Raw genomic sequence first — 20,497 nt, forward strand, 5'->3', positions numbered from 1 at the left:
GGGTCATGCTATCCCAGGACGGGTCACTGGCCACGGAGAGGGCTGGGGGCTGGCGGGGGGAACGACCGCCGGCTGCAGGGTCTCCCCTTGTCACTCGGGAGCCTGCGGAGGACGGCCTCCCTGGCCTCCGTGGGCCTTTCCTGCCTCCTCCTGGCTGCCGTGTTCCCCGCTGTCGGCCTGTCCTAGGTCCTGCTCAGTGTCCCCTTTGGTGGCAGAGCAGAGGGGGCTGTGAGTGAGGCGACAGCCCAGAGAATCCAAGAGTTTCCAGGGCTCCTGGGAGGGACGTCCTCCGGGAGGTCTGTTCCCCACTCCTGGCCCGGCCGCCCCTTCACTGAAGGGAGAGTCTGCTCCTCCCTCGGCCGTTCTGGGGAAGGCGGGAGGGAGGCGTCCTGGAGGGTGGGCCCCGCGGGGAGGGTGAGCCCAGGGAGGGGGCCTGCCGCGGCCCTGGGAACTGCTTCTGGGTTGTTGGCCAAGGACTTGTCCTGGGCGGACCCACCTGTCCCCTCAGGACAGGACTCGGGGCCGGGCTCCAGGAAGGTCGACCTCCCGTGTGTGGGAGGCACTTTCTCAGCCCAGAGCTGGGGTTGGAGGTGGGTGGGCTCAGGCCACGCTCCTGTGTGGTCCAGGCACACCCCTGCCCCGCAGCCTCGGTGCCCAGAGCCCCTGCCTGAGGGCCTGAGAACCCGTGATAACCCCTGCTCAAAAGGAGAGGGAAACCAAAACAAACAAGGAGCAGTGAGCAGGCCCTCTGGCCTCGCTGAGAAGATGGTGGTGCTACTCTGATAACATCACTTTCCTTCGGTTTCTAATGTCCTTCCTCTGGGCGGGTCTGAGTCTGCCCAGTTTACAGTCTCGGCTACTTCAGGAAAATAGGACTCATGAAAGCCTTTATAGCTTTCCTCTGAGTGATGAGTCTGTGTGGGCCTGAGGGCTTGGAAACTTCAGAAGTGAAGGGATTTTACTCAAATTGTTGAGGCAGAAGGCTCGCCTCTCCTCTGGGCTCCAGCGGGGGCAGGAGAGCTTGCCCCGAGATTCCGGATCAGCTGACTTGTGCACAGTTTTCGGACCCCGGGGCCATGGCACCCCAGGGAATCCAGGAGGGCCGTCAGGTGCCGCGGCTCTAGGGGCTTTCCAGACTGGGCTCCTCACCGGGCCAGCGAGGAGCAGGAGGAAGCAGGGCCTTGGAGACCGGGTTGTGTTTCCAGCTCTCCAAGTAACGTTCTCGGCCGTAGACACTGAAATTCTAGGAAAATGAGAAGCAGAGTGAGCCCCGGCAGCCCCCGGCCCAGTCAGCCGCAGCGGCCGAGATGTTTGCTTTGCCCCGTCCGTGACAACCACACTCCGCTTCCTACTGCAGAAAACCGTGGGCAACACTCAGCACAGGGTCCCCTGACTCACGGCACTTGTCCGCCCCCCACCCCCGCTGTCTCAGCACACGGCCTCGCCGTCCCGCTGTTGTCGCGCGGACAGACGCGCTGCGTGTCTTTCAAACTGGGGACTCGTGTTTAGAGTCACGGGAGCGTGAGCCATCAGGCCCCCTACCTGGGCAGGAGTCCCACAGCTGCCCCTGTGGTGTTGCTTGCCGTGCTCGTCTGTCCTGGGAAGCCCTGTTTTGATTTGTTTTTTCTAGTTGGTGCTGAATCTGGGTGTTTGCCGGAATTCTGGCCTCAGGTTTTGGCAAAATGGTGTGTGCACTTCCCTCTGGAGGCAGACGTCTGGTGTCCCGCTCGGGCGCCCGTGGTCCCTGTTGAGATGGTGTAAATCGTTAAGTCCTGCCTCGGCCCCGTTAGCCACGGTCTCCCGGCTGCTGGCCAGGGCGGCCGAGCCTGGGCCGGTGTCGTCAGATCACACTGGTTTGGGGCTCCGGGTGCAGACGGTTGCCCATGGCTCAGCGTTTCTCGCAGTGGCCGGGCCCCTAGGGTGCTGGGTCCCCCCACTCAGAAACGCTGGAGGGAACCGCAGTCACCGCGCGGCGTCCGGCTTTGCCTACGAGCTGGTCACGGAGCGCCCAGGAGGGTCGGCCAGAAGGGCGTTGAGTTCAGCGTCCGGGCGAGGCATGGAGCAGGCAGCCCGCGGTGGCACACGGGGGGCCTTGCGGGGCACCGGGACAGCCGCTCCGGGGCGGAACGCTAGGTGTTCTCTACTGCAGATCACCGCACGTCGGTGTCGAGGTCGTGCTTTCCTATGTGGAGGGAACACAGAGGTTCAGTAAAAGTTGAAAGGCTTTTCTCGTGGGAAATGGGCTGTGGCAGCGGCTCTGCGGGCAGGGCTGATTCAGACTGGGAGTGCGGGGCCCCTTCTCCCCACAGGAGGCCTCACCCACGCACAGAAGAGGCGCCGGGGAGACTGTGACCCGCTCCCCTTGTGCTGCTCCACGGGGCGCCCCAGCACACGGGGCAGGGTCAGCCGGGTCCCCCACCTGCAGGGCCCAGAACTCCCGGCGGAAGGGGGGGGGTGGGCGGCTGGCGCGGGAGCCCCTACCCCAGGTGGGGAGTGATGCCTTGTCTGGAGCCGCACCCCGCAGGCCCTCAGGACTGACTCAGGGTGGGAGGCAGGGGCCCATGGGCGACCCTAGCTCAGTGGCCTCTTCTGGGGGCGGTGACAGTAGTAACGGGCACAGGGCTTGAACTTCTGTTTCCCAAGCACGAGGATGAGGATTTTAAAAATCAATTTATTTCTTCTGTTATTTGGGGGCGGGGGTAGAAGCAGAAGGATCCTCCCGTGCTGACCGCAGACTCTGGCTGGGGCTCGATCTCGCAACCAAAGATCCCCCGAGCCGGCCAGGCCACAGGAACAGGCATTTCCAAAACCCTGGGATTTGTAAGAAATCCAGATTCACAGAAAGTTGCCGAGCTCCCCTCAGCCGCCATCCCCAAGCCCGTCTGCCGTGTGAGTGCCTGGACCCTGGTGGGTTCTGGGGGACAAGAGGGCTCTTGGGTCTCTGCTTTGCTCCTCAGTAACCTTCCGTGCTGCTGAGCGAGGCGGCGTCATGGTTGTCTTCTTATGGGCGTGAGCCATTCCAGAATTCGGGGAAACCATGTGGCTTGTAGGGGCTGCTCGGCTTTTCCTGGAACAGATGCTTCTAGAAGAAAACCCGGGAGTGTGTCCATGGGACGTGCACCTTCGTGGCTGCACACCTCCCAGAGGCCCCTCTGCGCCAGGCTGCACCTGGACCCGTTGGCTTTGGGGACAAGATGCGTTGGTGCCTCAAGTTAAGGCAGTTCAGCCGGCTCCTGTCGCCCCACCGAGTGCTCTTCCTGGGTCGCGTGCTGTGAGTTAGTGTTTCACACGGAGTTCCCAAGACCACGTCCCGCTGCCCGAGAAAGCATAAATCGTTACCTGTGAGACTCGCGTGCCCAGTGGGCCGGGAAGGGTGAGTACGGTCTGTGGCGGCGGGTGACCCTAAGGACGCTGGCGGTCAGTCAGGCGGGAGCCAACTCTTGGGGCCGGGCCGGAGGTTTCATGGCGCTTTGGAGGCATTGCCAAAGTCAGGGGGTGGTCTTGCTCCCGCGGCTCGCACCTACGGAGAAGTGGCATCCGCGAGGTCACCAGGGGCCCCAGCGTCCCCGGCCGCCGTCTGCAGACATGTGGGGAGCCTCGAGTGTGCAGCCTCTTGGATGGAGCCTGCGTCTGGGCTACAGCAGGGACCAGGAGGGCGGCCCAGACTGCACTCGGGACCTTCCCCTCTCACAGCGGCCGGCGCGGTGCTGATCAGTGACAGCGGGACGGGTGTCGTGATGTCGTGTCATTTTAACTAAACGCTCAGATGCTGGAGACGTCTTTAGTTTAAAGAAAAGCCGGGGTATCCAGTCCTCCGTGTCGTTTTGTCACAATGTGTCCCTTTCCCCGTGAGAAGGCTCACGCATGCGCTCCCAGCTGTGGAGACGCAGGAGTGGGCACACGTGGGCCACTGCAGACAGCGCCCGTGGTCTGCGGCCTGAGGTTTCCTGATCGCACTGACCGTGTGGCTTCTGGAAGAGCCACGTCACCTGCAGGGGCTCCGGGTACGCACCCCTCTGAGATGCTCGGCAGGAAGCCCGGAGCTGGGCTGAGACCGCAGCATCTACAGATGCTCCTCGGGGGGGGACGCGGGGCCGAGGCTGTGGGGTCCCCCCGTCTCTCCAGGCTCAGGCCTCGCCTCTCAGCCGCTGAATTCACTCGAACCGCCGCTTCCATCGCCTGTCACTGCCCCGTCGGGCCACACACAGGGTGTGCAGACTCCATCCGAGGCCCGAGAGCCCGTCAGCGCCGCGGACGTCATCCTCTGTCGTGTTCACGGCACGTGCCCGTCACCCAAACTTTCGGGACTGGTTGCCACCCTCCCTTCGGCTCTTTCTCTCTCAGGAGGTGGATGGACCTAAGCTTTTCTGTCTTTGCCGTGGACAGCGGACAGTCTTGGCCGAGGCGGACAGCGTGCGTGAGATTTGCAGCTGGGCCAGGGGCCGGGGGCGCTCTGACTGGCCGCGGTCAGGCGTCCCTGTGCCTGGTCTCTGACCGCCGCGCCCCCTCCCGAGGCTCCCGAGGCCCTTCTCCTTCCGCGTGCAGGTGTCCCCGGAAGTCAGGCGAGTGGCCGATACCGTGTCTGGGAAATGCCTGCGGCCGCACCGTGACTTTCCCGTTGTCAGGAAGTCCCGTTTGGCGGCTCCGTGAGTCGCTCAGGACCCTGGTGTTTCCCGTGGACCTCGGCCCTGTCCTGGGCAGATGCGGGTTCTCCACACACACGTGTCTTTGTCCCACTTTTAATTGGTCGCAGCGCCGGGTCAGTTGCTCTAGGGATCCCTGAGGTTTGTCTACACAGTGAGAAATATGCCAACCAGACCCCGGGCCTCAGGTTTCATCTCATTGAAACCGAATCAGAATGGACATGGCAGGCGTAGACACGGGCTCTGGGGGGAGAGGCGGCCTCTGGGCCAGGCCCTGGTCCTGTGGGGACATCGCCGTCTGCAGCTCCTTATGGCCGACCGTGACCAGTTTACAGGGTGAGGCCCAGAGGCCTCCTCTGTAGGGAGAGCAGGACCTGGGTGCAAGTGGCCGGGCGCCGCCTTTTGCAAAATCTCACGTTCATCGTCTGCGCCACTGTGCTTCCTGTGGGCTTGGCACACAGGCCCTGGCACCTGCCACACACCCTCCCTGTCCCCTCCCCAGAGCCAGGACGACGAACCAGCTCGCACAGGTGACAGTGTGCGGCGCCGTGGTTTCCCCGTGTCCTCGTGGTCTTGACTAGAATGGTCCTGTGTCGTGCATGGATTGTGAGCCTGAGGGGCTGTGGTCACACCGAGAAGAAAGGACCAGCCGAGTCCAGACCCTGAGGTCCTGCCCGCGGGGGCATTGGGGCCGGGCTCCCGGCTCTCAGGACAGGCTCGCTCTTTGGTGGTTTGGGAAAGGTCTTCAGTTCTGGAACCCGTCTGACAAGGAGGTTCATAATTAGCCTTGTCACCACGAGGGAAGGGTCATGCGTGGAGGGTGTTTCCCTCTTGCTCCAGAACGTCGTCCGGAAGACCAGACGGGCCGTGGCGTCATCATCCTCCCGTAGCCGGTGGCTCTACCTTGTCCTCGCTGACGGGGACGTTAACGGGGTGTGGTCCTGGGCCGCGCTCGGCGTGCTCTGTAACGCCCTGTGTGTTCCCTTTCAGCCCGTCACTCCCGGCCCTAGACTGGCAGCTGCCGTCGCGCTCGGGACCCTACGAGCTGAGGATCGAGGTGCAGCCCAAGCCCCACCACAGAGCCCACTACGAGACGGAGGGGAGCCGGGGGGCCGTGAAGGCATCGGCTGGAGGACACCCCAGCGTGCAGGTACCGGGGTCTTTCCCTGGGGGACACGCCCGAGCCCAGAGGTGGGAGCAGCGGCTGGAGTGGCCCCCATGGCAGCAGCCGGCGTGGCTTCTCCCGTTCTCAGCCAGGCGCGTGAGCTCTGCGGCGTGGGCCCCCGTGGTCTGTGCTTCTCTGTGCGTGGTGGCGGAGTGCGGGGACCCCATAGCTGCCGTCACCGACCCTTAGCATTGTGTGAAAACGGGAAGCCTCTCCAGTGAGTCCCAAAGCCCGCGGGGGGCAGTCCACGTGCCAGGCCGTGGTCGGTGGGGTCGTGGCCTGGGCCTCGTGTGGGCGGCTGAGGGTGTGCTGTTGCCGCGTCCGCACGACACTGCCTGTCCCGCGTCTCCCCCGGGGCAGGCTGGTTCAGACGGGATGGGGCAGCTGGGAAACAGCCCGAGGGTCTGCCTCACGTCCCTGGTAGCGCGGGTGGGCCGTGTGGATGGGGCACCTTCCGCCAGTCCCAGGAGACTCAGCCCTGGGGGTTTTTCCTTTTTTTAAGGTGTTCTGGAATAGCAGTTTTAAAAGAAAATAAATATAACCTTTAAACGAAGATGTTTTATTTTTGAGGAGGTTCCTGTTGTCAGAGGCCAGGAGGGCCATCCACGTGCCGCACAGAGCTCGCCGCCCAGGGTCTCGCCCTCCCCTCCCCTCCTCTGCTCTGCGGGGCCGTCCGCCGCCCCGCATCCCAGGGGTCCCCTAACAGCCAGTCCCAAAGAGCACTGGCCGGCGTTTGCGGGAGCTCCGTGGACGCGCCCCCACCTTCCGTGTGGAAGGTCGATTTAAAGACTTCCTTCCTTGGAGAAGGTGGAGTTTTCTGGGTGTGGCCCCGGCCCAGGAGCGCTCTCTGCTCCACACAGACCACGGGCCGGAGCTCCTGGAGCTCCTGGGTGGGCCCATGGGCTGGTCCCGTCGGCTTCCCAGCGCGTCGTCTGTCCTTTTCCCTGCTTTGGGATTCCTCAAGCAGGACGCGGGAGGGAGAGAGGACCTGCCCGGACGCACCGGGCATCGGGGAGCATCCAAGGGAAGAGAAGCCACACGCAGTCGGGACCGGGCTGGGGTCTCCCGCCCACAACAGGGCTGATTCCAGGAGCAGATCTCCCACGCCAGACACTTGGAGGGGAATAAGGTTCTTGGCTTTCGAGTTGGAACATTTGTCGTTGGTCACCTGGGGACCCCTTGGTAGCCAAGACACAGGTAGTGACCACTGCCCAAAGGTGTCACCCTTCACCCCGTGGAGGATGTGTGGGCACAGAGCTTGGCTGCTGTGTGGACATCAGCGGACTTTGACGCGTTGCCGACAATCTTTGACCCTCCTGGCCAGCCCAGTGGCGGGACTCTCGGTGGCTATGTGCGACGGCTTTACTCTCCTGCCCAGAGCTCCAGGCGGGGGACGGGGCAAGTTTGCACCCCCATTCCCCCTGTTGACCGTGGGTCCCAACCTGTCATTGGGGGAACGAGGCGGGTAGAAGGTGCTCAGCAGGGCACCTGTGTCTTTATTTTATGCCATTTAGATAAGAAGAAATCCTGCCGGGGATGGAGCCCCCGGCAAGAGAGCCGTCCGCCCAGGCGGCAGTCAGCAGCGTGGGGTTGGTGGGAGGGCGTGGGGCGGTGTTTGTGGCCGTGTGCTTGGTGCCAATTAGTACCTGCTTGCTTGGCCAGGGACCGTCCGCACGCGGCAGCCAGTTGGACGATTTCAGCCTCACCTCCCCGGAGGACGGAGGACGAACAATGCCGCATTAGCCGAGCTCCGTAACTGGACACTTAACTCCCTTTCCCGCTGCTGCTGCTCGGAGCAGAGTGGCCGGTGCAGGTGGGGATAAGGCAGCTCCAGGAGAAGAGAGAATTGGGCAGCAGAGGAATAATGGCCATTTCTTGAAATTACAGCGGCAAGGGGCCTGGGTCCTGCCCTGGAGGGAGCAGCCGCAAACATTACCTTTTGTGTTGAAATGCAAAGCTCGAGACTCCTTGGGGACCGCCTCTGGGCTCCCTCGAGGGAGGACTCCTGGAGGACTAGGGAAGGCGGCCCCTGGGCCCTGGGGGCTGCTGTTGCCGCTCACACCTTACTGGACCCCCCACCCCCACCCCGGCCTCAGAATGGCGTTCATCTGTCAGTGTAGACATTGCGGAGAAATTAACAACTTGAAACAGTATTTAAAATATGTTACAAATTATTTCAGATGAAGTGAAGGCAGATGGAGGGGCCGGTTTTGTGTTTAAAGGGGGTGAACCTCCCTCAACCCTGCGTGTGAACTGCAAAAAGTAAATGGTGTTCAGCAGAAAACGTCAGGTGCTGTCAGCACTTCCCCCGGGAGATTAGTAACTGGCGCTTTCTGATGGACCCGCAGCAGAGTGAGTGTGTGTCCGTGCAGGGCTGAGGTAGATTAGTAACTGGCGCTTTCTGATGGACCTGAGGAGGAGTGAGTGTGTGTCTGTGCAGGGGTGAGGTAAGCAGTTATGAAGAGGGGGCTTTGGGGGTTTGCTTTCTTTTTCAGTTGGTGGACCACAAATTGGATAAAAATAGAAATTGTGCACAATTACAAAACAAATGAAAATAGAAAAGCGTCCCGTTGCCGCGAAAGCACACTAATCACAAGTTTTATTCTGTGCTGAGCTATTTTCGCGTATCCTCTGACGCGGTCTCTGGCGCCACGCCCGCTGCTGCCTCTGCAGGAGCCGGGCCACGCCACGGGCAGTTCCTGGGAAGCCACGTAGACCACCAGTTGCCCTGCGGCCGGTGGGTCTGCGGCAGGTGGGCTCTGGTCCGGACCGACGGAGGCCGTCGCAGGCACCGGGGAGCCCCATAGAAACGCGCGGTTCCCACCCCTGCCGCCCTTGACCAGACCGTCAACCCCAGGCGTCTCGGTCACAGCCGCCATTTTCTGCAGACGGAGGTGCTCCCGCTGGGCCCCAGAGGGAGGACCTGCTCCTTTTCCGCAGCGTCAGTGACCGCAGGAAGGAGCCGCCCAGCCCGCATCCAAGACGCACCGCGACACACGCGGCATCCTTCCCAGACACAGTCAGAGCAGGACTGCGGGGTGGGGAGGGCCTTTCCGTGTTCTTGTGGTCCCTCCGCGCTTGTGCGTGCGGCCCGAGAGCATCTCAACGGGCGGGTGCTGGAGCCTGTGGGACCCCGAGAGCGTCTCAACGGGCGGGAGCTGGAGCCTGTGGCACCCCGAGAGCGTCTCAACGGGCGGGTGCTGGAGCCTGTGGGACTCCGGCCAGTGTCGTCTCTCCTGAGCTCCTGTGTTCATACCCACAGTTGGGAAGGATGTTGGCCCGTGCTCCTGGGCCCTCCCAGGCTGCCCACCCTGCACCCCGGGTGCAGCCCGGGTGTCGCAAGCCCAGGAGGTCTGTCTGCGCCTGTCCAGGGGCCGGCAGCTTGGTGTGCCTGAGAGCAAGGCCTCCTGGGTTCTCAGAGGCCCGGCCCCTGGGTCCTGGGCGGGGAGGGCGGGCCTGCTGTGGGCCTCCCCTTTTGGGGGGGAGAGTGGGGGTGCGGAAAGGCCGGTCCTCCTCCAGGGTGGCTGCTGACACGCCACAGCCTCGTGCTGCAGGGTCCCCTCGCCGGGGCCAACCGCGTTGCCACCAATGCTCTGCTGGTTCTGGTTTCCCTGGGCCCCATCCCCAGAGCAGGGTCCCCTGTTCCCACCAGCCCTGCAGGGGCCCAAGCAGCGACCTGGGGGACACCGCTGACCTCTGACCCAGGGTCAAACCGCCCAGCTCTGCTTACTGAGTCACCCAAACAAGTGCTCGACAGCGTCCAACCCACCTCACAGGAGGCGCTTGTGTGTGAATAATTCAAAGGTCGCTGAAACCGGAAACCCAGGGACGGTCTCATGAAGTTGGAAGCAGCACGTCGGGTTCACAGCGTGTGCCGTCCGTTTGGCTCCCAGTCACGGTCAAGGGGCAGCGAGGCCCCTTCTGGTGATGGTAGAATTGGCTGTGGACCCTCTGCGGGACCTTGGGGGGCCCCCCGGCCATGTGAGCAGCATGGGGGGGGCTGGCACGTGAGTCCTGGCTGCAGGCGCAGGTGTGGTCAGGGGGGCTCTGGCTTCGGGTGCACGTAGGGTGGCTGTGCCCTGGGGTGCCAGTGTCTCCCTGGCACCTGGCTTCTCGGCTTACCTGGACCCCCACAGAACATGGTATTTGCTGCCACGTCCGGGCAGAAGCCCCAAGGGAGGGCATGGACATAGCAAGGAAGCCGGCAGGGACCGGGCCACCATGGTGACTCACTGTTTCACGCAGCTCGTGGCCCCGGAGCGAGGGTTCCGGCGCCCCCGGAAACCGTCCTGGGGTTCGAAGGTGGGCGTGTGCACTCTCAGCTCGTTTCCATCACTCTAGGGTCTGGCCTACAGGTTCTTACTTGAGTCGTCCTAGTGGGTGTTGCCTCCTACTCGCAGGACTGGGCTGTTCACCCGGAAAGCCAGGATTCCCACAGAGGACAGACGGACGGGTGTTCCCAGACGACATTCGTGCCTGATGGCAAATGTGCAGGGGTGTCTGAGTGTGAGCATCAGGATCTTCAGATCCCACGGCCGCCCAGCAGCCGAGAACCACACCAAGGGAGATAAAATGCAGGTCTGACCCCCGCCCCGTGGCCAGCGTGGCCGACCTGCACAGGACGTGGACTCGTGTCTCACAGGGCTGCCCCTCCCCTTGCTGCTGCGTCCAAGCAGTGGGTCTGCCAAGCACACAAGCTTCTGCCGGCGCCGCTGCGCCCCCCACGCTGCGGGGCCACGACCGGTGCACCTGCCCAGCCCCATGTGCAGAGAGCCATCTGCGTTTATGGCCAGCAAGGACTTGTCCCTCGACGGAAAGCCCGAAGGGCTTCCTGGGGCCATGGAGAGAGATACTCCACTCTGCGCGCCCCTCTAACACTGTGGCGTCCAGCAGACCAAACGTGGTCTTTGTGCGGGAGCATGCGGGGTCGTGGCAACGGCTTGTGACACAGGCAGGTCCCTAACTGTGGGTTTTAAACAACTGTGTGCGTTTCGTCATTTAGCAGAGCTGGTGGAAGTGTGGCTCGTGTTTTCCTCGCGGCCCCAGATGCCCCCTTGTGAGTAAAGTCCGTGAGTCGCGAAGCAGCGGATGCCACCAGCAACCCTCTGATTTGAGGCTCTGGCCTCCTCATTCAGGGCTGTCCAGACTTCAGAATAAGGTGGTTCCAGGCTCAGAAGCTCTGCCACTGGCCCGCGATCGTGCCCGGTGTTCTAATTAGCACCGGCGGGTTCCTGCCGTCCTCGAAGGGACCGTTTCCACACACAGGCGGTGTCTGTGCTCACTGTGGCCAAGCGTCCGAAACGTCAGGTCAGGTGCGGGCGGCATGGGGGTCAGGCGGTTCCACTGGGACAGTGGTGAAGAGCAGGCGTCCTTAATAAAAACATCAGAGCGGGGAAACCCACGCTCCCAGCTGTCCCTCTCCAGGGTCGCTGAGCCACAGGGCCAGGGGCCCACAGGGCGAGACCGGCTGGGAAGTCTCTGTCCCATGTGCCCCGAGGCTAGGTCTCCTTCCCGCCGGCTGGCCTCCGCGTGGGCGCCCGGAACAGCCCGGTGTTTGGCCTGTGAGCCGAGCTCTCCCCCTGAGGAGGAAACACTGGGTGTCATCCCCCCGGGGCCTCACTGAGTACAGGCCGGCGTGGAGAGAGCTGCCGCCCCGACGCGGCCTCGTGCTTGCAGAAAGACAGGGACATGATGTACCGGCCGTGGGCGACAGCTCTGTGGGACCCCGTCTCCTGCACGTGGGTCCTGGGAGCCGACATGGGCCGGGGATGGTGACCCCCTTTCCAGGCGCTCCGGTTTTCACCCTTTGTCTGGCTGTGCCTTCTGAAGGCTGCCGTGTCTTTGCGGGGAGTCTCCAGATGAAGGACGCTTCTTCCTGCGCAGCAGAGCACTGGCCGCCGGCTCTGCGCCAATGGGAGCGGTCGCCCCGCGCTGGGCTCCCCCGGGCCCCCGTCCTCCGGGAGAACACTGGGCTCTTGTCTGTGACAGGGCACTCTGCTCTGTGTCAGCACAGACCCCTCTCGGCCCGCCCGTGGGCCCGTCTGTGCCGAGGTGGGACGCACAGCCGTGCCTTGACCAGCCCCCATGGCACTGGCTGCCAGGAGAGGTGCCAGCCGGGCCACAGGCCAACGTCCCACCTGCTGTCTGCATGCCGCGGCCGTCAGCCTTCCTGCCGGGGCCCTGCCTCCACGGTCCCCTGGGTCCCTGAGGGCTAACACCAAGGCCAGCCATGGCTTCTGGAAGGTTCACCTGCAGCTGCAGCTCTGTCCACACCTCCTCCTCGTACCGTAGTGACAGTTAAACTGACCAGGTGTTGTCCTGCCAGGACTCCTAGGTGCTGCCCTGAGGAAGAAGAGGGTCCGGGAGCACAGCCTCGGGGGCCTCTGACCGACCCCACGTGCAGATCCCGGGGCGGCAGGAGGTCAGGGGAGGTAACAGACGCGAGCTTTGTGCGACCAGGGCTGTGTGGAGGGTGCTCCCCCCGTTCAAGCCCACGTACCGTGGACGTCTGTGTGGCAAGCGGGAGGGAGACTTTGAGCATCCGGTGAGTGAGCTCTGTGGGGACGCCACCTCATGGGACCGGGCATTCCCGCATGTCCGGGTCTCTGGGGGCAGGTCCCAGGAGCTCCTGGGAGCCCTGGATGTGTCCCTGTGGGAGCCCCCGACCTGTGCCGAGTCACACCTGCCACATGGTGGCTGGGGCTTTCCTCGAGGATAGATGTTTCTACAAGTTTGCTGTCTCTCCCCTGCGGCCAGGTTCCCGGGTTGCCTTGGGGTCTGGAGTCACCGAAGGTGTGTTTGCCGCTGTGGTTCACCTTAGTGTTTCCTCATGGTTTCTGGGGCCCTTCGGCACTGTTTCTAGATCATTTTTTTTCTCAGCAGAAAGTCGGGGTTTCTCAGCATGTTTTTAATTAGAAATGCTAAATGTAGTGTTTCCATGCAAAACATTCTTTGCTCCGACGTTAATGTAACTTCTTTTCCGTGGCTTCCACGTGTCTGTGTGGTCCCCCATCGTCCGCAGCGCCCCGCACACCAGCTCCGTGGCACGTCTGAAGATGCACCGTCCGTGCGCAGGGTCAGCCCGCAGGGGTCGGGCCGGCTGGCCCGTGAGGGTGGTCCGGGAGCTTTGCTCCTGCCGTGGGACAGGACCCCTGCGTGCCATGAGCCAGCGGGCAGCGGGTCCAGGTGTCTGCTGCCCACAGGGAGCTGTCCCGCCATGGCCACAGCTAGTGGTGCACCCCAGCTCCCCCCACCGGTCTGGTCTCTGCCCATCGCCCTCTGCTTCAGTGGAAGCCAGTCTGTAGAGTCTCCGCTCTGCCCTCGTGGCCTGTGGCCGGGAGCCCTCCACGAAGACCCTTAGGGCACTGCCGTGGCATGGCCGCTCTGGCATCAGGGGCTCCTGCCCATTTCCCTGAGCTCGGAGGGGAGGGCCACACTGGATAGGAGCCTGACCCGTCCCTGACGCACAGACGTGCCCGTTGGGGGGCAGGGGCTGCAGAGGGAAGAGCTCGCACGCGCTGACGTGCTCCGCTGCCTTCCTCGGCTCTCCCACGTGTCGTCCGGCTCCTTTGTCGGCGGGCGTAGGTCTGCGGTCTTGACGATGCAGGGGGCGAGCGGCGGGCTCTCCTGGGCCCCCAAGTCACATGCGCCGGGTCCCTGACCACTGGGAACATGAGATTCCACGTCCTGGCAGGTTTGCTTTGCCAGGGCCAGAGAAGGAGGCCCACCCGGCTCTTGGAGCCCCAGGACTCCCGCGTTCGGGTAAGTTTGCCGGCAGGGTGTCTGTGGGGGCTGAGTCGTGGGCGAGGACAGGGCCTCCGTTTCCCTCGGTCACGACCGGAAACCAGGCTGGCTCCGGCCTCCCAACCGCAGAGCCACTCAACGCTGCGCACCTGCTCTCAGCACCCGCGGACCTTCCTCCCGGAGGCGTCGTGCTGGTCCCGGACGGTGGCGGCAGCTGGGGACGTGTGATGCCAGCCCCACCGGAGCCTCCCCGACGCGGCCCGTCCGCAGTGAGAGCAGACACGCCCATGGTGCTTGGGTCCGGGCGCCACACGCGGGAGCAGGTGTGGCCACGGGACAGTTGAGCCCTGAGCCTCTTGGCCGCCTCTGCTCTGTCCACGTTTTGTTCGGGATGGGCGTCCGGCGTCAAGTGAGATAAAATACACTCTCTGTGTAGACAGTTGACTGTTACAAGTTCTTGGCAAGTTTCACGTCCCTCATTAACTCGAGCCGTCCTGTTGGCGAAGTGAGTGTAAGCCCAGAGGCAGACCATGTCCCCGCGCCACGTGTGGGCCCTGGCGGGTGGTCCTGAGGGGCCGCCTCCGGACGTCTGTGCTTCCCATATGCTCACACGACAGACCCTTGCCCGCTTACTGGGCGGTGACGGTTTACTTTTCACCATTCAGAAAGAAAAATTCTGTGTGTCAAAATGCAGGAAACTCTAGAAATGAGCTCGTTTTCCTGACAGGAGCCGCCCCCTGGAGCCGCTCTCGTCCGTGACTAAGTGCAGTTCAGACCCGCGGCGAGAAGCCGACCTGCGCCTCACACACCTGCCGCCACCCGAGGGCAAACCTGGTTGAGGACCTTCTTCAGACTTGCTCCCGGGAGGGACTCCCAACTTTAGGGAGACTGTGTCATCTTGGTGCGGCCGCTGGCTGTGGTACACACCCGTGCACACGCGCTTGCACACTCACACCCAGAGGCGCACTCATACAGCCATCATGCACAGACATGCACTTGCACACCCCACAGGCACACAGCCATGCTCGCACACACGTGCACACACAGGATCACACACCTGCGCGCACAGATAGGCAAGCGTGCACACCAGTGAGCATTTGTGTACTTCACGTGTGTGCGCGTGTGTGCGCGTGGCGGGCGCGATGTCACTCTGCTTGCTCTCTGGCCGTGACACAGGGTTCGGGGTCATTTACCCCTCCCGGAGGCTGCGCCTGGGCTCCAGTGTGTGAGGGCCTCCGTCCGGGGCCTGTGAGCTACTTCCCCGCGGTGGATACTCAGCTGTGCTCGTGTGTCCAGGGTCAGCGAAGCGTGGCCATGAGGACAGTGTGCTTAGCCTTGCTGCGATGCGGCCAGTCCCCCGTCCACACGCTCCACGCGGGGTTCTGCTGACCACAGCCCAGACCAGCTCTCACAGCCGGCGCTGCTCAGACAGACATTCTGGGCGCAGCCTGAGACGTGGACTGAGACCGAAGCCATCGAGGCCGTGGGGCCCAGGGTAGCAGTCTGTCAGAGAGGCTCAGGGCTCGGGACAGACGCGGGACGCATCCTGAGGTCCCCCTTCTGCTCTGGTTGAACAGGCGTCCATCCTTCATCCTCTCCGGTGGCGCGGCTGAGGTCATGGCAACCGCTCGACCCGCCGTCGCCGCCATCGGATGCTCTGAGGACAGCGACGCGTCCCTGTCTTCTGTGTCCCTCAAGAGGGAGCCATGACCCACTCTGTCGCGACTCTTGGTCACTTGGTCCTCGCTCCGGCCAGCCGAGGGGCCGGTGCTGGCCTTGTGGGAGTCTCGCCTCTGAGAGAGGGCAGGGTCCGGGTGTGGGACAGTCGGGCTGCTGGACCCGCCCGGCCAGGGCTTGGCTGGCCGCCAGCACACGGCGCCAGTCCTGGCAGGTCGGCTGCCCGGGTGACAGAGGCTCTCTAGACGCTCCTGCCTCAGAGAAGCTGGGACTTGACTTGCGGGGACGACACGCTGTGTGTCCTCACTCAGGGCCACGCGTGAGCAGCGGCTCCCGGACGCCGGCAGAGCTGAGGCGGCACACGGTCCTCCACGACTGCATCTCCCTTCACCTTCCGGAGACAACAGCACGACGCGGGCGTTCACCTGGAAAACAAGCCTGCTTTCCTGCTGTCCTTCTGTCCCCCAGGTCGCTTACGGGGAAGACATCACATCGCAAGTTCCACGGTGCAAACCGGGGGATTTTCTGCCACGGAAAATGTCCACTCAGTGACGCTGCTGGAAGTGACTTGGCGTGGTGTCTCGTGGGGCCCGGATCTCTGCTCTGCAGACGCCATCGGGATTTCCTGCAGGTGCTTTGGGGGCGAGGCCTGGAGCTGGTGCCCGTCTCCTCGGCCTGCCTGGTCCTCCCAGTGCCCGCTTGTCCAGGAGCTGCTTCCTGACCACGAACCACGTGCCAGTGGCCTCTCTGCCCACGTCCAGTGAGACGCACGCCTGTACCTCCATTGGTATCTGCTCTCGTGCTGTCTCGCACAGGCCCACGTGCACAATCATGCACACGTGTGTCCACACGCACGCACACACAGCATGGCCGGCTTTCCGAGGTCGTCCTGAGTGTCCTTACTGGGCGGTGTGACTACAGGCCTCTCACACACTCAGCACCGGGGCCCGGAGCTCCCAGTGAAGGCCCACACGGTTCCTGGCAGGTGCCTGGGGGCGTGACCCAGGAAGGCCCGCGTGGACCCGTCATGTCTGTGTTCTCAGACGGATCAAGGGCTCTCCTCCGACCGCTCGGTCCCCAAGTTCTCGTTCCTGGTTTTCTCCTTTTCTGCCCGTCTTCATGAGGTCTCCAGGGCGGTGGGTCGGCATCTGGTGACAGGCTGTGTGTTTGTGTACGGCGGTGCCACAGGCACCAGTTGCCCTGACCGCTAACCCACAGGCCACCACCACGCAGACGCCGTCCGAGTCCTGCTGCTGTAGGGCGTCGTCTCCACGTCCGGAGACCAGGCCTCTCGCCTTCTCGGGGAGGGAGCGCGTGTGGGTGCGGGAGACCCTTCTGGGGGCGGGACCCCTCGTAGGCACGGGCGCGGCCTCTCTGCCCGGTGAGGACTCAGGACCTGCCGTGGCAGCAGCGCTCGCGCTACTTGGGTTTGCAGTCCCTGTGGTCACCACAAGTTTGGCGTTAAAAAGGTGTTGAGCTTCCCTCTCCGTGCGGCTTGTTTGGGCCTCGAGGGAAGACACAAATTTCACACGCTGTGAAATGCACCATTTCCCCGTGAACGCATGGCCCGTGAGCAGTGGGCCGTGGCCCTGGGCTGGCCGGGTCCCCACACCCTGTGAGCTGCACGTGCGCCAGCCGCCCTCCTCCAGAGGACTTGGCCCACTTGTCACTCGCCTGTCACCTCCCCGTAAGTGCTGAGTTCAGCACCAGAGCTAAAAACAAACATTTTCACGTGTGGAAAAATTAGCGGTTCTTCCACCTTGGAAACGGAATGCTGCGTTTTGTTCAGTTTAGTTGAAGCAAAGACAGGTCACTGTTGTGACAGGTAATTGTGTAAATATTGTTTTGACAGACACTGAACGTGCCAGGGGCATGAAGCCCAGGCGGGGAAGTGTGAAGTATTCAAATGACTTTCCTGAAAATGAACTTCATGTTTTAAATAATAGATGTTTATCTCCCAGGATAAACCTTAAATATGCCCGTTTTCACTGAAATGGCATGTTTTTAAAAGGACGAGCTGTACCCAGAATCCGCCGCGTCCCGCCGGCTATCAGAGGCGCCACAGGGCCGTCCCGGGGGACGTGGAGGCTCATTTCCAAAGCGTGTGACTGCAGCGGGGCCGCGGTCGAGCCCGTGGGGCTGCCTCCCCTCCGTCTGGAACACGCCTCAGCCACACGAGAAACCGTTTTGGCCGAAGACTCATTTACGTCTTATTGTGTTAAATGTCACGGAATGAAAGAGCAAGCGGCGGAAATTGTGCCTTAATCAGGCTCTGATTTTACTTTCATGTTTCCTCTCACAGAAACACTGATTTGAGTCTAGCTCGGCATTGAGCTTTCTGAGCTCGTTCAGTGGACAAAAGGCTGAGGGCCCTCCCCAGAGAGGCTGCGGGAGTCGGCGGCGGACAAGCCGGTCTTGGCTGCAGCCCTGCCCAGCACCGCTCCTGGGCACACTTGTGTGTTCACGTGGGAAGAAAGCGTCTCAGCTGGGAGAGGAAACGCGTTTCGTTTCTGTGGGACGGAAGCAGCCCCCGCGAGAACCGCGTCGAAACGGGCGCTGCGTGTGGGCTCTGCATGGCTCAGTGAGGGACTCGTGTGCACGGGGTCACGGGACGGCGCGTGCGTGTGCAGGGCTGAGAGAAGCCGTGCTGTGGCCTCTCCACCTGCCGAACACATGGCTGTGGCACGTCCGGGCCCCCCGCGGAGACCCTGCCGTGGGCACACGCCTGCACACGCGCGTGGAGTCCGTGTCGGTCAGGCACCTGTGGATCCGGAGGGAAGTGACTCTGTGTTAATGTGGAAAAGCCACATGGACGAGACCACGTCCACAGATGCGTGGAGCCCGTCACAGGCAGAAAATGCTGCAAACAGCGCGCCCAAGCACCCGCCTTCCCAACAGAGCACAGTGCCCCATGGTGTGTCCAGATGTGAGTGTGGGTGTGTGCACAGGCCCACGGGGTTGCAGTGTGAGTATTCGCGTGCCTGTGAGTGTATATGAGTGGTGCCTAATGTATATTGACTGTGAGTGCACAAGTGTTTGCTGCGTGTGTGCACGTGTGAGGTCTGAGTGTGTGCATGTGGGGTGTGGGTGTGCGTGGGGGGGTCTGGCGTGCGTGTGCATGTGTGATCTGAGTGGGGGATCTGAGTGTATCTGTGTGCACTTGAGCTCTGAGTGTGCGTGTCTGTTGCGTGTCTGCACGTGTGAGTGTACAGGCGTGTGCGGAGTGAGTGGGACACTTGAGAACACTTCTGCGTCCCCAGCCGTGCCACCTCCTGCACTGAGCACCCACCTTGGGAGGTTGCCCAGGTGACATCAGGGTCTCTCCTGCCGTACCTGTGGGACTTGAGCACACGGGGTGCCCCGGCCCTCAGCCCCTCCCCGGGACCTCACGCACAAGCGCCCAGTTCTCTGCCCTGGCGGGTGGCAGGCCGGGCCCCGGCACTCAGGCTGCTGACTGCGCGGATCTGCGCCGTGGACAGCCCGTCGTTGTGCAGATGCTCTCATGGGACTTGTAGGGGCTCATTTTCTAAGCGACTCACACAGTAAGTAAACGATTCCTGGCTTGGCTTCGATTCAAGGCTCGCACTGACTTGAGGCACCCTTGTGGCTGCGGGCGTGTTCCTGGGTTCACCGATACTGGGGCTCGGTCTCAGTTCTCGACCGGCACTCTGACATCGGAAGCGTTTGTGTTGAAGGTTCTGAGTCGGGTTGAAGATGAAGACGTTCACATGCTCTGGACGCGTGTCGCGACACACTGGAGCTGGTCTCACTCAGCCCCGGACGGTGGGGCCCGGCGTGGCTGTGTCCTCCTCCCCACGCCAGGGCACCCTGGAGAGGCTTCGGCTCTCGGCCCACGTGAAAATCGACGCGCACGCACTGGGCACGTGGACACCTGCACTTTCCAGGAAGCGAGAGGTTTCCTGCCCGACGCTGGGGAGGAGCCGACCTTCCCCCCTCACGGCCGCTGGCAAGCACGCACCCGCGACTCAGGACAGAGTGGGTTCCTTCCGAGGCCGGGGGGCGCCACACGGGGGGCGCAGCCAGGAGCCTTCAGAAGGGAGCGCCCAGCCCACAGGCCTTCCGCGTCCCCATGGCGTCTCAGTGACCGGCCCCTGGAGCAACGACCATGACTGCACCCCCCTGGCAGCCGCCGCCGTGCCCGGAAGGACAGCGGAGACCAGCCCTCGCCTCGCATCCCCCGTCTGGGCTGTTGCTCGGTGGGTGTCTGACGTTTGTGGTTCTCCAATGGAGACGTGAGGTTTGCCAGCCTGCACAAACCCCGCTGCCTGGAGGCGGTGTGCGAGGGTCGGCCCTGGACGCCTCCTCACAGCCTCCTGCCTGCGGAGAGACCCTCGGTCTAGGTTCACGTCAGAGCTCCGGGAATCCCTGTGACACCCCGGCACGGCCTTCGCCTCGTGCCCTCCCAGCCGCCACACTGCCGGGGACGCCGTCCATCCGTTCCTGCTGGTGTTTGCTGCCCGCGCTGGCCCCCGAGGGCACGGGGCCGCCTGTCCCGCCACCACGGTCCTGCGTGGACCAGCAGGTCCTTGTGACCCTGTATCTGCCTCCTCGGGGTGGGCGAGGCGACCCCGGCTGGGTGAGGTGACCCTGGGGTGGCCCCCTTGCGGCACAGAGGCAGAGCCTGGGTGTCTACGTGGCTGTCCCTGTGCCTCCCGGCCCCGCCGCCTGCATCTTACCTGCCTTGGGCACGGAGGAGGCTGCTGTGGGGGGCTCAGGTGGTGTCCAGCCCTGGCAGCCTTGGCCGGTGGGCGGGATGTGTGTCCGCGTCGAGGGTCACCTTCGGTAGCTCCTCAGAGAGCCCACTCTGGCTGCGGGCCGGCGGCAGTGGCCTCTGGTGGCACTGGTGGCGTTCCTACCCAGATGCCGTCGCTCTGTGCCTCGGACGGTGTTGTTTGAATGGCTGCCGTTGTCAAGGGCCATGACACAGAAACAAAGTAGAAGTGAGGAGGCGTAGGGTTTCGGGACCCATCTGGGGCTCTGGGTGGTGCTCCGGGGGCGCGGGCTGACGGGCATGGTGCTGCATGTGGCCGTCACCTGCCCCTGGAGGGGACGGGCCCTGAGCCGGGAGACGGAGGATCCGAGTGTTTACAGCTGTCTGCACGTGTCCTCTTTGCTGTTAGGACGGTTTGCGAGTGAGAAGGGGGACCTTGACCCGCCCGGCGCGTCCGAATTGTTGAGGGAGAGAGTTGCGAACGGCGTGGTGTGGCCCTGGGTTCGTGGGTGGCGCCAGCCGGACGCGGTCCTTTCG

At 63.2% G+C, this 20,497-nt stretch overlaps 1 protein-coding gene across 7 annotated transcripts in view; it reads left to right on the forward strand.

Moving 5' to 3' along the window:
* NFATC1 (nuclear factor of activated T cells 1) overlaps nucleotides 1-20,497 on the forward strand; it is a 93,995-nt gene that overhangs the window by 21,336 nt on the left and 52,162 nt on the right. For all 7 annotated transcript variants that reach the window (XM_059409855.1, XM_059409858.1, XM_059409859.1 and 4 more), the window contains exon 3: nucleotides 5,634-5,793. In XM_059409855.1, coding sequence (XP_059265838.1) covers nucleotides 5,634-5,793 — 160 coding nt within the window. The remainder of the gene's footprint in view (nucleotides 1-5,633; nucleotides 5,794-20,497) is intronic.

Source organism: Mustela nigripes, chromosome 8, assembly GCF_022355385.1.
Source record: "Mustela nigripes isolate SB6536 chromosome 8, MUSNIG.SB6536, whole genome shotgun sequence".
NCBI lineage: Eukaryota > Metazoa > Chordata > Mammalia > Carnivora > Mustelidae > Mustela > Mustela nigripes.